The sequence below is a fragment of the Aulonocara stuartgranti genome (genome assembly GCF_965226115.1).
Source record: "Aulonocara stuartgranti genome assembly, chromosome: 2".
NCBI lineage: Eukaryota > Metazoa > Chordata > Actinopteri > Cichliformes > Cichlidae > Aulonocara > Aulonocara stuartgranti.
Window position 1 is genome coordinate 33,939,089 of NC_138940.1, and position 14,026 is coordinate 33,953,114.

The 14,026-nt window shown below is 38.4% G+C and overlaps 1 protein-coding gene across 8 annotated transcripts in view; it reads left to right on the forward strand.

Moving 5' to 3' along the window:
* Nucleotides 1–14,026, forward strand: part of mid2 (midline 2) — a 165,281-nt gene that overhangs the window by 111,869 nt on the left and 39,386 nt on the right. For all 8 annotated transcript variants that reach the window (XM_082505666.1, XM_082505664.1, XM_082505667.1 and 5 more), the window contains one exon: nt 11,113–11,220. In XM_082505666.1, coding sequence (XP_082361792.1) covers nt 11,113–11,220 — 108 coding nt within the window. The remainder of the gene's footprint in view (nt 1–11,112; nt 11,221–14,026) is intronic.

Below are 14,026 nucleotides of genomic sequence, written 5' to 3' on the forward strand. Positions count from 1 at the left end.
CGTTTCAGTTGTGTGTGTGAGAGCGTTTCAGTTGTGTGTGTGAGAGCGTTTCAGTTGTGTGTGTGAGAGCGTTTCAGTTGTGTGTGTGAGAGCGTTTCAGTAGTGTGTGTGAGAGCTAAAATTTCAGTAGTGTGTGTGAGAGCGTTTCAGTTGTGTGTGTGAGAGCGTTTCAGTTGTGTGTGTGAGAGCGTTTCAGTTATGTGTGTGAGAGCGTTTCAGTAGTGTGTGTGAGAGCTAAAATTTCAGTAGTGTGTGTGAGAGCGTTTCAGTTGTGTGTGTGTGAGAGCTAAAATTTCAGTAGTGTGTGTGAGAGCGTTTCAGTTGTGTGTGTGAGAGCGTTTCAGTTGTGTGTGTGAGAGCGTTTCAGTTGTGTGTGTGAGAGCGTTTCAGTTGTGTGTGTGAGAGCTAAAATTTCAGTTGTGTGTGTGAGAGCGTTTCAGTTGTGTGTGTGAGAGCGTTTCAGTTGTGTGTGTGAGAGCGTTTCAGTTGTGTGTGTGAGAGCGTTTCAGTAGTGTGTGTGAGAGCTAAAATTTCAGTAGTGTGTGTGAGAGCGTTTCAGTTGTGTGTGTGTGAGAGCTAAAATTTCAGTAGTGTGTGTGAGAGCGTTTCAGTAGTGTGTGTGAGAGCGTTTCAGTGGTGTGTGTGAGAGCTAAAATTTCAGTAGTGTGTGTGAGAACGTTTCAGTTGTGTGTGTGAGAGCGTTTCAGTAATAATGTCCCTTACGGCACCTCATACAATTACTCTTGGTGGCAAGTAAAAAAACAATTACTAGAAGATGGTTAAGCCCAGCCCAGCCTACCCTAGATGACTGGTTTGGGATCATTTTAGAGATATTTAGGATGGAAAAACTTACATATCTGTTAAGAAATCAAAAAGCCAAATTCTACCAAATTTGGAACAATTGTATCCAATTCATTACCCCCGCGAGGGCTGACTTCACTTGATCTCACTATTACTTGGTTGTTTTTTGTTTTTTTTACATTTACCTCTATTACTATTGCTTGTTTATTTACTTATTTGTTCACCATGATTGCAGCATGGGCACCCCCCCAGTTTGTGTTTATAGTTCCATGTAATGTGTTCTATATATCTCCTTCGGGAGAGCATGCGAGCAACTCTCCTAGTAATAGCTAGTGGAGGTTAATATGCACCCGCTGATCACTTTGTTTATCATTTGCTCTCCTGGACTTGGAAGGACTTTGTTCCCATGTTATTCATATACTGCTATGCAGATGGTTTTTTCTTGTCCAATCCAAATAAAGATATAATTTAAAAAAAAAAAAGAAGTGAGTCTATCTAATAATTATAGAGCTATTTGCATCAAATAGAAGAAGGACCACCAAAGAAAATGAAGGCACACTGTCTGGGAAGGATGGATGTCCATATAAATTTTCATGGTAATCCATCAAATGCGTGTTGAGATATGATTAGCAGAGATAATGACGGGTGTCCTTTGATAATAGGCATGATAATTTAATTAGTAGTGATTGATGTTTGTGTTACTTTGTTCTGTTGAAAAGTAAAAGAAGACAAGAGGTTAGAAGTTGTTACCCTGAAAAACAGAAATAAATGCAGTCAATCTGCTTAGTAAATAAACACTTTGGTGAGGCGTTTCCAATTATCACCTTTCTTTGACACAACATCCATTACTTTGATCTCACGGTTGCATTTTCTTTTACTCTATTACATACATAAACCATTTTTAGAGCCAGGTGCCAGCTGGATGTCATAAATCTTTGGGTGCTATCCCAGAATTTGTGGACAGCATCAGAGCTAAAGCTGTCACGCTAAATCCTTGCATCTGTTTAAGGACTTCATGTCACACTTAAAGAGGCAAACTGGGGACAGTAAGAAGCAGGCGGAATCAAACAGAGGCAGAAAAAATGAAGAGAAATATGAGCGAGCAAACGACTGGATTGAGCATAGAGCGTATTCAAAATGTAACTGTTCTGGTGTCAGCAAAAGGTTAACCACTGCTTTGAACTTTGCCTAGCCGTCTTTACAAGATAGGTGCCATTTTGGCTACAGCAGCCAATGTTGGAAGTCATATATTGCTCTGGCTGTCACTGTTCTGTAATTATTACAGTCAAAAGTTTTGAGCAATCAATCGTGTCTTTATACTTTTCCTCAAAGTAGTCAATTATTATTATTCAAGACCTTGTATGTGAGGAGGATTTTAAATTTGATTCTGGATTTAACAATGAAGAGAAGCCAATATGAGAAATGTGCTTCCTCTTTCAAGTCCCTGTCAGTAATCTTGCTGCAGCATTTTGGGTCAACTGAAGGATTTTCGGGGAGTTTTAGAACATCCTGATAATAAGGAATTACAGTAGTCCAGCCTAGAAGTAATAAATGCATGAACTAGTTTTTCAGCATCGCTCTGAGACAGGATGTGTCTGATTTTGGAGATATTGCGCAAATAGAAGAAAGCGGTCCTACACAGTGTCACTGCATTTCTGAGATTTTTAGTGCCAAGTACAAGAACCTAAGTTTTATCTGAATTTAGAAGCAGAAAATTTGAGGTCATCCACGTTTAACTAATTATTTGTGGGTGTCATCTGGCGTCATGATAGATAAAGTTGGTAGTCATCTGCATAGCAGTGAAAATGTATGCTATTTCTTCTGATGATACTGCCTAAGGGAAGCATGTATAATGTAAACAGAATTGGTCCTAGCACAGAACCCTGTGGAACTCCATATTTAACCTTAGTGTGTAAAGACAACTCCCCATTTACATGAACAAATGTAAATATATTAGATAGATATGATTCAAACCACTGCAGCGCAGTACCTGTAATACCTACAGCATGTTCTAATCGCTCTAATAGAATATTATGGTCAACAGTATCAAACGCTGCACTGAGGTCTAGCAGGACAAGCACAGAGATGAGTCCACTGTCAGAGGCCAGATCATTTGTAACCTTCACTAAAGCTGTTCCTGTGTTGCGATGAGCTCTGAAACCTGACTGAAACTCTTCAAGTATCACATTCCTCTGCAGATTCCTCTTTTACGATGATGATGATGATGATCTCTAATGGTTACAATTTTATTTGTGACAAAATTCACGAAGTCATTACTCGTTAACTTTAAAGGAATGCTTGGCTTAACAGAGCTCTGACTTTTTGTCAGCCTGGCTTTAGTGCTGAAGAGAAATTTAGGGTTCCTACTTCCTTCAATGAGTGGTCAATAGTAAGATTTTCTAGCTTTACGGAGGGCTTTTTTATAGAGCGATAAACTGGATTTCAAGGCTAAATGAGGATGTTCTAAGCTAGTGTGATGTCATTTTAATTAGTCCAATTATAGATTGAATGCCGTGCTGAGGCTGTCATTTTTAGTATCTACATGGATAAAATCTCCCACAATAATTATTTTATCTGAGCTGAGAACTAAATCACATAAAAAGTCTCAGAATTCAGACAAAAAACAGACAGGTGGACGATAGATAACAACAAATGAAACTTTTCTTGAGTTTTTCAAGCTAGGGTGGACAAAGCTAAGCATCATTTTTTTCAAATGAATTAAAACTCTGTCTTGGTCTTTGGTTGATTAACAAGCTGTAGTGGGAGATTAATTCATGTACTAACAGGGGACTAGAAAAGAGAGACCCAATGTTTATAATCCACATTTCACTGTTTTACTCTTTGGTGCAGTCGTGGATACAGTATTGTTCTTTCTGTGTGATTTTTTTGTGTTTAAATAATTTTTTGCTGATTTTTGGTTTGTTTTTTTGTTTTGACACAGTCTCTAAGGGGATGGGGTTTTGGGGAGATAGCAGGAGGAGAGAAGCTACAGAGAGGCGTGTAAGTCTGCAACTCCGCTTCCTGATCCAAACTCTGGATAGTCAGATTTTGGGGGGGTTTATTAAATTTGGCCAGATTTGTAGAAGTGAGAGCTGCTCCATCCAAATTAGGATAGATGCAGTCTCTCCTAACAAGAACAGGTTTTCCCCAAAAAGGTTCCCAATTATCTATAAAGCAAAGCATTTTGGACACCATTCAGACAGACAGCAATTTAAGCCAGCCACCCTGTGTTCCCGGGTGCTCGGAACAGTCTGCTAGGGGAAGAACTAAAGCTACCTTCAAGTGCACCAGCCACAGGGGCCTGGCTAGCTATGGGTTTTCCAAGGGTGCGAAGGTCTGTGTGTTGTAACGGGAACAGGAAGTGATACTCTACCAGATAGAGCCAACACCAAGTGAGAGTGAAATGGTCTCAGAAGAAGGGGTGGCTGTCAAGAAGCCTTTCATAAGGAAGGAAAATGGGGAACAAAGGATAAGGAATTCCAAATTACACAAGACCTGGATTTGAAATCAGTAACATAAGGTCCTATGGAGTGATGAATTCAGTTTCATTTTTCAGCATTGGAATGCACTTCAGGAAGCCTGGATAACTATTCCTGAAGACTGTTTAAAGAAATTATAAGAAAGTTTACCTAAGAGATTTCAGGCTGTGTTGACGAACAAAGTATTGACTTTCTAGCTTGCGCTAATTGTTTTTTCTTATATGATATGTATGTTTGAACATGTTTCAGTAAATCAATGCACGCATTTTCCTAGAAAAATATAAAGGAATGAGGGGTGGCTTAAGACTAATGTACAGCACAACAGGATTTGTATATATCTGTTTCGACAGTTTTCTTGGATAAAAGACTATTTCTTTTCTTGATGTATGTCAATCTGAAATCTACAAGATCTGTTAGACATTTTGTACATCATTTACCACTCCTGCCACAATTGATATGTGGTGAAACCTTTGCTTGTTAACTAGAATTTAAAATACATCGGTGTGGGCGTGAGCAGTGCTTGTTAACACAGTATGCATTTGTAAAGATTTGCAGTTTAAGAAAACAAGTTGGGATTTTGTAATGTCAAGGTGGGCGGCTAATTTAGCTGCATTCTCTGCTGTGTTTGTGATGTTATTATGGTGATTCAGCTGTGAGATTTTCTGTGACAAAAGCAAATAGTATTTTCAAGATTGAGCACTGCAGCATCATTAAAACTCACACACACAATTCATCTCATTTGTCTGCAGTCAATGGATTTTCTTAAAATGACAGCACAGTGAGAAATTGCAATGCCGAATCTCAGAATCGGGGGAATTTAACAAGCAAAGACTCGTTTTGAGTTTAGCTCACCTCCTGATGATTGACAACTCCTAAAATACTGTCTCTCTACTTACTACCAGTTTTTAGAAAAGGAGAGTTGGATATGTGTTTCGACTTCACATTTCAAAAGTGTTCATAGATAGTTGCTAAACAAATATCTTTGTTTTTGTTTTTATCAGGCAAAGTCTTTTTGTTTTTGAGTGTAACCAGTGGTTTGCACCTTCCATAAACCCGCACTATTAATAATCTTGAAGTCATCACTTAATTGTTGCCTTTGACGTTTGAAAAATGATTCTTAGTTATTATTACCTATCCCTTATTACCTAAATGACCAGACATCTTTCATTCAGCCTGCTTGAGTCCTGGTTATTGCATAGAAACTGCCCTATGTTTCCAGGCAATACACCTCAGAATTAAATATGTTTACATGATAACCTTCAAACAAAGAAGAATACTGGCGCCGTAAGGTTGGATTAATTCCAGCATTATGGCAATAGTATCCTAATATGATAAAGCAGTGTTCCCCTATTATTGATATCACTGAAACTTTTAAGTTATTATATAAAAATCATAATGAACTAATGTTACCATTTTAGTTCCAGCTGGTCATCATATGGTTACCTATATATTACTGTATGACTACTAATTGGTCCTGCTTTACAGGCATATGTTTATATTGTCATTATTAGCCCCATTTGGTCTTGTTATTAACCAATTATACAAATTTAAAGTTAGTACCTCTCTGCTAGATCCATTGTTCATACAAGATATTACTTGGTTATTATTTGGATGTTACTTTGTAATAACGTTGTAATTATTTCCACATTATATTTGCTTTCACACTCATACCCCACTATTATAACGATGTGGCCAAGCTGTAACAGAAAGTGCTACCAGTCCACAGTAGAGATGTAGATGAGCATACTTCCTGTTTTTGTTGTTTTACTCTATCCATATAGTGAATGAGCATTGACTTTGTTCTGTCGGGATAACCTGAGCTTTGAATGAAGTTGTAACATATTAAAACCTTTTGCGTGTGTAGTAGAAATAAAGTCGACAAACTTACGCTAACTTTAATTAGATTTCCCTGGTGATTTTATACATGCATTATGTCCCATTAAAGTATCGCTTATCTTTTCTTTTTTGGAGGTAAGTCTTGTTAATTCGATATAACTACCAGATGGTTGCTGAGTAGCAATACTTGCTTCAAGAATTACTTTGAATCAGCTACATCTAAAATGATAAATAAATAAATGAACCTCTCATTGGGACTTGTGCCTATTACATCGATCGGTGATATGTGAGGAAAGGGGACAAGTGAGCCACAATCCAGAACATTTTGTAATAATGTGGGACAGTGGATTTCAACATCCCATACTGTTGGAACTGCATTTATTTTCTTCCGTCTTACTCTCCATTTCTCAGCACAATTCTGTGCTGGATGTCTTGATTTATCTGAGGAAGATTACCAGCAGTAGATCAGCTATGCAGATATGGTGTTTATTTGCTGTGGTTCAGTACAGGCTATAGGATGTCAACTTGATGAGAACTGTGGTAGCTTATTAGAGAGAAATATGTGCTGCCAGCTGTACCCAACTGTAACATTACTCAGCTGATATCTGCATTTGCTTTTGCTAAAATAATGTCATTATAATAGCATATACAAACATGCTTGTCAGATATACTTTTAGTAATTAGTAGAAAGCACTGAAAAGGATGTGGTTAAGTCATAGCTGCATTAATGAGGAGGATATTCTATATTAACATTATTATTATATTACTATTGACTAAAGTAATAATCCTTATAAATCATAATTCCATTTAGTTTGCCTAATATATTGTATTCAAATACTTTTATTTATCCGATGTTGGAGAGTTTAATAATTTCCCAAAGACAGATTAAATAGAGCAAATTAGAACATGTGTTAAACATAATTATCATCAACCAAACGTTTTTAAGAAATTTGAAAGTGAGATATTTTTATTGAATTTTAGCACCCTGACTAGTTTTCATAAATATTTTAAGAGCAGGAGCAGGTGAAAGGTTTCTTAACACTTGCTATATGTGGTTATTCTTCCAATAACAGACCTTAACTTGAAGTTGGCACAGTGCTTTTTAGTATACCTGCAGAGGAGTCTAATAATGCCTAATTTGAGTGAGGTTAAAAGAGAGAGAGAGAGAGAGAGCGAGAGAGAGAGAGACGGAGAGAAGGGGGAACGAGGAGGGAACAATTTTCCATAACTACGCTGCTAAGTAGCCCAGTCGTAATTCACAGTGACCCAGGATAGCTGCATTCATCCTGCTTAATTACGAAGCTGCAGTCATAAAATGGCTTTTTGCAGAACTGTGTTGTTTGTGTTTGTGTGCCCCTGTGATTTTCTCACCATGTGAGGGCCTACTTTGGCTCAAAGCCATCCTTAAGAGGATCCAGTACTGTGCAAGTCTTAAACCACCTTGCATTTCTTTATAGTTTTCTTGCAAGAAGCCAGATTTTTTGTAAAAAAAAAGATTTATGTGGTTTTGAGCAATAGTTGTGCAGGAAAAATCTTCTCTGTGTGCACCCAACTCAAGGGATAAACCAATTCTGCGTCGACACATAACAGATTTGACATTTTTAGTACAAAACTTACTAGAAATGACAAATAGGGCATAGTTTGACGGATATAATGAGTACTTTTGCAATGAAAAGGGAATTCGAAAAGAGACCTTAGCCAAAAACTTGGCACATCTCAGCATTGTGTGCAATGTGCCCTTAAAATATTTGAGGAAACCTTTGAGCAGCTACTTCTATCAATAAATTAATCATCTTAATCTTCATCAATAGTAATAATGTTTTTATGGTCTTAATAATAATTTGAGAAATAGCTAATTGGGGTGAGTGATAGTAGATAAACAGTTACGTCTAACTGGCTGTCCCCCTACTCATGTTAAGGTTAACATGTGTACCAGCCAGGTTAACATTGAGGGAAACTCTTTAATATTTAATTGTTATTGAATCAGAACCTTTACTGACCTCTCGAAGTTCTTCATAAAGACTGGGTAGTCAGTGCTTCCCAACCCTGAACCAAGACACATATTTCATATTAGAAAAGTCACATGGCGCACCACCAAATGTAATTTCTTCTGTCTTACTGGCAGTTGGCATTGGCAACCCTTTTAATTAGAGCAGGTAGTTGCACTGCCCTCTAGTGGAAGAGAATGTAATTGTTCTGCCCGTTACTCACGCCGATCACTAATCAGATTGAACCAGATAATCTTCCACGGCACACCTGTCTATACTATCTACAGAACTAAAAAAATTACCTAGTAATGTTGCTTTCTCACAATTTGGTGTGAAAAGGTACTGTATGCGTTGGTACTGTTGACATCTCTAAATATATATATATGGATTATTTTCTGTTATTGAACAGTTTAGAAACACACAGTCCAATGAATTCCTTTGATCATATCAGTCGATCGGTGGATAAGTAAGAGATCATAATGTGCATCTACGTCATTCTGTATATTTTTAATAACATTAAGAAAACACTTCTTAATCAAGGTGATTTTTTTTGTTTGTATGTAAAAAAAAATCTACTCATTTAAATCTACTCTATCCCACATGAGCATTTATCTTTGTAAATTCTGCTCTGCTGTATTTTGTTATCACTGCTGTGATCTTTAATTTAAATGTCATCATTGCACCTCTGTAAGATTGCGTGTGCCACAGTAAAAGAGGTCTCCTCGCAGTGCATCTCCTTGTGTACTACTGTGTTATGGTTGCCAGCCAAGAACAAAAGTGCTCTTGCCACAGTCCCTTCCCTGCAGGAAACACTCACCTGTAGCTTTTTGTGACAACAAACGCTACAGCAGCTAGCGAAGCAGCTCAAGGAACACTGTTCTCTGTAAATGTTTCTGGCCTCTGAAAACGTCTTATTTGAAGTGAAATTTCTAGCCTCTTGTCTGAATTTTCTCAATAACTCTGAAGTTTCCAGTTTGGGTGAAAAATTCCCACTGTCACCCTGCTGGGTTAGTTTTATTTCTTTTTATTCTGGAGTATATTTGTAATTTCTGTAATGGTTTGAAGTGACTCCTACAGACAAAATCACTCATCGAGATATAGAGGTTGCACTTACAGTAAACCTCTGCACAGGTGTAAATACAGCCAATTACATCTCTGTTACAACATGATCTTAGATAACAGATATGAGCTTTGTGCATCTTTATGTTACTGTATGAAACATAAAAATTATTTTTAAAAAAATATGACTATTAGAGCAGATGAAGCAAGTAAGGTACGCCCAGACCTAAAACCAGTCTGTCAGGATTAGTGTCGTGGATGAGAGAAGGAGGACCCAAATGCTGGACTCACAGGTAGGTAGGTGAAGGTTGGTGTTTATTGTCGATGTAGTGAACAAACAGAACAGGAGTAGGAAAGGGCTGGCTGGCTGGACGACTGACTGACTGACTGACTGACTGAATGAATGAATGAATGAAGGACTGACTGACTGACTGAAAGACTGAATGGCTAGCTGACTGAACGCAGGCGGAAACGACAACATAACATCAATGACACGACAAGGGCTGAAGGGAAGAGAGGGCTTAAATACATGACTAACAATGACAACGATTGGAGACAGGTGAGTGAACAGCTGAACATAATGAACTAATGATAAATGGGAAGAGGACTGAACATAATGCACACAGACCAAGGCTAACACAATAAAACAGGAAGTGGAACAGGCAGTAGATAAACAGTGAACGTGAACTGAAAATACTGGGTCAACGACCCAGAAACCCTGACACAGTTAAGGTTGGAAGTATAGATGTCATTTCTGTCTCTTTTTTTGTACCTTTGTTTGCTCATGAATCAGAAATCACAACCCACTCACTTGACAAATTGCCATTTAGATTTTCTCTTCTCTTTTTTGGTTCAACAGTGAAGTTGGAGTATCTTTTTTTATGATCTAAAACCCTGCCCTAAGTGGTTCTAAAGCTTTTGCAGTAATTGTATGCATATTTCATAATGAGCAAACTGCTTAATAGTGGTTCATTGTTGAAATTCAGCAAACACCCTTAGTGTCTCCAAAAAAAAACCCTCACCCACCCACACACACAAATTTGAAGATGGATGTTCATTTAGTGCTGGCGTGAAATGGTGAACTGATGAAGAGTTGCCTTGGTGACTTTGGTCCTGAAACAATCACAGAATCTATTAAATTGGCTTGGTGTGAGCATTTTCTATGAGTGATTTAATTATTGTCTCCACAGACCTTTTCTGGGTGCCTTTGAGTTTTCAAATAATCCACCTTGGCTTTTTCTGAGTTAAATAAACATGTTTTTTTAAATAGTGTAACTCTAATCATTTAATGCACCATTTTTGTAATAAATTCATGCTGCATACAAGTATAAAACAGTGTTTCAAATCCAACTGCACAGTAACCCTTTTTATTAGGAGAGATGGGCTCCAGCAAGGACAAGAACATTTTTGGCGAATGAATAATAAATTCCATCTACAGTGTACATTAAAATGTCGGTTTCTCACTACCTGCAATGCCCCCTAATTGGCTGACCAATTAGTTTGCCATATTTATGTGTATTTATGAATTGTTTTGTTTAACCTTGGATTCGTGTACCTAATATATTGATTTATGATCTTCCCAGTGACAGCTGATGAGTTGGAAATCACTTTTCCTTGTTTTGATCTTCACAAGTTATTTTTAATCCAGGTGCACGTTGCTTAAGGCACTTTTCCTGGTGTGCAGAATTCTTAATGAAATGGAAAACTATAGGACGTGCTCTGTATGCGATGATGCAAATGATCCTTCCTGCCACTCCGAAAGTCTTACAAAGTTCCCAACGAGAGCATGTGAACGAGGAAGAAAAAAAAATGTGCAGACACATTTTTGATATCAGACACCAAAAGCAAAATATAAGATACATTGAACCTGAGCAAGTCAGTGAATATACAGTTTGACTTTAAAGTGAGGCTGTGAGGGTTTCTTAAGTTTAATGTTTGCTTCTCTTCAGGTGAACACAGCCATGCATGAAGCTAAGCTGGTAGAGGAGTGTGATGAGCTGGTGGAGATCATTCGCCAGAGAAAACAGGTCATCGCCGTGAAGATCAAAGAATCCAAGGTAAAGTATTATATTCAACTAAATTTTTTTAAGCGTCTTTTAAGTGCAGTCTGAAATATTCAAATTCAGGTACAATCACAAATGTGGCACTGACTGATTTTTTTTTAACCTTTAAGACACAAAAAAACAAAGCTAACAGACAACAATATTGGCTTTTTATTAACTTACAGGGAACCTACTATGGTTCCCTGTAAGTTAATAAAAAATAAATAAAAAGTCACTCATCCAAATGACTTCTTCACTTATCTGAAGAAATCATGAAGGAAGGAAGTCACTTGGATGAGTGACAAAACATTTCTCCCACTGAAAATGCTAAATCCAGATGAACATGCTACAGGCCATTCAGTCCTTATACGACCGTTGCAAGAGCTTGGTCCGTACAGCCGGCAATAAGTCGGACTCGATCCTGGTGGGTGATGGGCTACGCCGCGGCTGCCCTTTGTCACCGATTCTGTTCATAATTTTTATGGACAGAATTTCTAGGCGTAGCCAAATTAACATAATCAACTATTGGAATTTTTTTTCCTGAATGCAAGTAGTTGAAGTTACCAGCGGATGAGCGTGCAATACCTTCAATCTCTTGGCGACCACGTTTCATCACAAAGCAATTGCCCAGGTCACCTCAAGAAAGGCAACCTGCCTCCAAACACTCACGGCCCAACTTAGACTGACTGCAGTTACTCTCAGATTGGTCAAGGTTTGCAAATAATCGCTGTCTAATTTAGAAATTCAGAGAGGTTGCCATGATATTGTAATCAGTCTGAGTCAGTCTGTGCCAATGAGCGTAACTCATCCTGGAATGTGTCTCTTTACAATAGGGAACTTGACTCAACTGGTTGCCAAGTGACTGTAATCTGGTTATATATAATAACAAGATTCCTGAGCATCTATCCCATTTTGCAGTTAAACTGCTGTCCTGAAAGAACTACAATATTCACTTATTTAGAGTAAATTTTCAATATATGTTTTACATCTATGAGGTTCTGACTGGACTACGAGTGTAAGTAGTTAATATGAATTTCAGTATATGTAGACAGCAACAGATTTCTGGCTTTCCAAAATGTATTTAATAAGCTAACCCTGACTCTTCACTTCAGAGTTAACGAGACTGCAAGTTCACTGCACACAGTCACAAGAAATCACAAGAGTTTAAAGGGCTTGTGACATTAAAGGGAGACACTCGAGGAACTGAGGGGCTGCACCAAGGCCTAGTATAAGATAACTTAAGATAAATATGGATTATTTTGAACTGTGAATCATGCATAGCCACAGTTGCAGAGTCCAAGAATTGAAAAGAAATGTAAATGACCACAACAGGTCCCAATAGATTTAATCAGTCAGAGCAAGATTATCATCCAGATGTTGTATTTTTAGTTACTGTTGAGTGTAAAGCTGAATATTGTTTAAACTCCTGAGATAAGATCTATAGTTAATTAACTGAATGTCTGCTGAGGCAGGCAGAATGTACATTTTCCTAATAAAAAAAAACTAAACAAGATCTTTTGTTGTAAATGATGTTGCTGGGAGTTGTTAAGGAACCCCAGGCGGTGTATAAGCGTATCTCTAAAGCTGGGCTTACACTGTGCGATTTTTGGCCCATTTTGAGCCGATTTTTCAGTCGTGCAACCGTTTTGGTGATCGGCCCGATTTTGGCCTTCATCGTGCGTCGTGCATCGTGTAGTATACGTGGGGTAACGAGAAGCGATTAACACCTCACGACCAGCTCCCGATCATCAATCGCTTGGTAGTCACGACCGTCGTGAGGGTGTCACCGCAGCTTCTCACACTGCGCACGTGCAAACACATAAACGTCAGTGAAAAAGACGGAGTAGTACGGCAGTACAGCATGTGATCTGGACGCAAGCGATGGAGGCACTTGTAGAATTTTGGAAAGCTCGGATGAGCTTTGGATAGCTCATCCGAGCCTTTTCCATGTGGCCTCACAAAATCATCACAACCACAACAACCGTAAAAATAGTTGGATTTACACTGCTGCTCAATCACAGCTGCCTGATCAGTGTTTTTCATTAGCAATTTAGCAAAGTTGATGGCGGTGGTGTGTCTGTGTGAGTGAAAGACAGAGAGGGAGAGCGAGCGACAGATTACCTTCATTTTTATGGACGCACAGTTTGAGCACTCGGGTCGCATCAGAGCATCGGGCCGTATAGTGTGAGACCCTGCATCGTGACCTACGAACTTCTAACCCCTGCAAGTCAATCGTACAGTTTGAGCAGAAGCTGAATAACACGACTGAAAAAAATCGCACAGTGTATGCCCAGCTTAAGTGTACCGTACAACCAAAACGAGTTATAGATGGACGATCTTCTGCGTGTGTCATTAACTGAATCAGTCCAAGATTAGACGCATTTTTATTCAGCGTGCATAAACAAAAACAGTGATTACTGGCACTTAGAAGAGAGAGATGATGACTTCGGTGAATTCATATTACATCGTTTCATTCAGTTTTCAGCAGTTCATATTTCAAAAACTTGTGTCGCCTTGCCATCTAAAGTAAGGCAATAAGCCCGACCCACCATCACTTTGCAGAAGCGAATGAATATGAAAGCAACGATGCCGTGGACAGAATATATTTGTGTGGTTGTCTGCTTGTTTACCCAAATATACACCACATGCAGGCTTTACGAGAAATGAAAAGCACGGAGGATAAAAAAAAAGAGAGCAATAACAGTCTCTCCTCATATTTAGGCAGTCAACATGAATGCGTGAGGAAAGAATTTAAAATGGCAGGAAAGACTGTTCTGAACCTCCTGCTGCTGTTTTAGAAAGTCCACAACTAACTGCACAG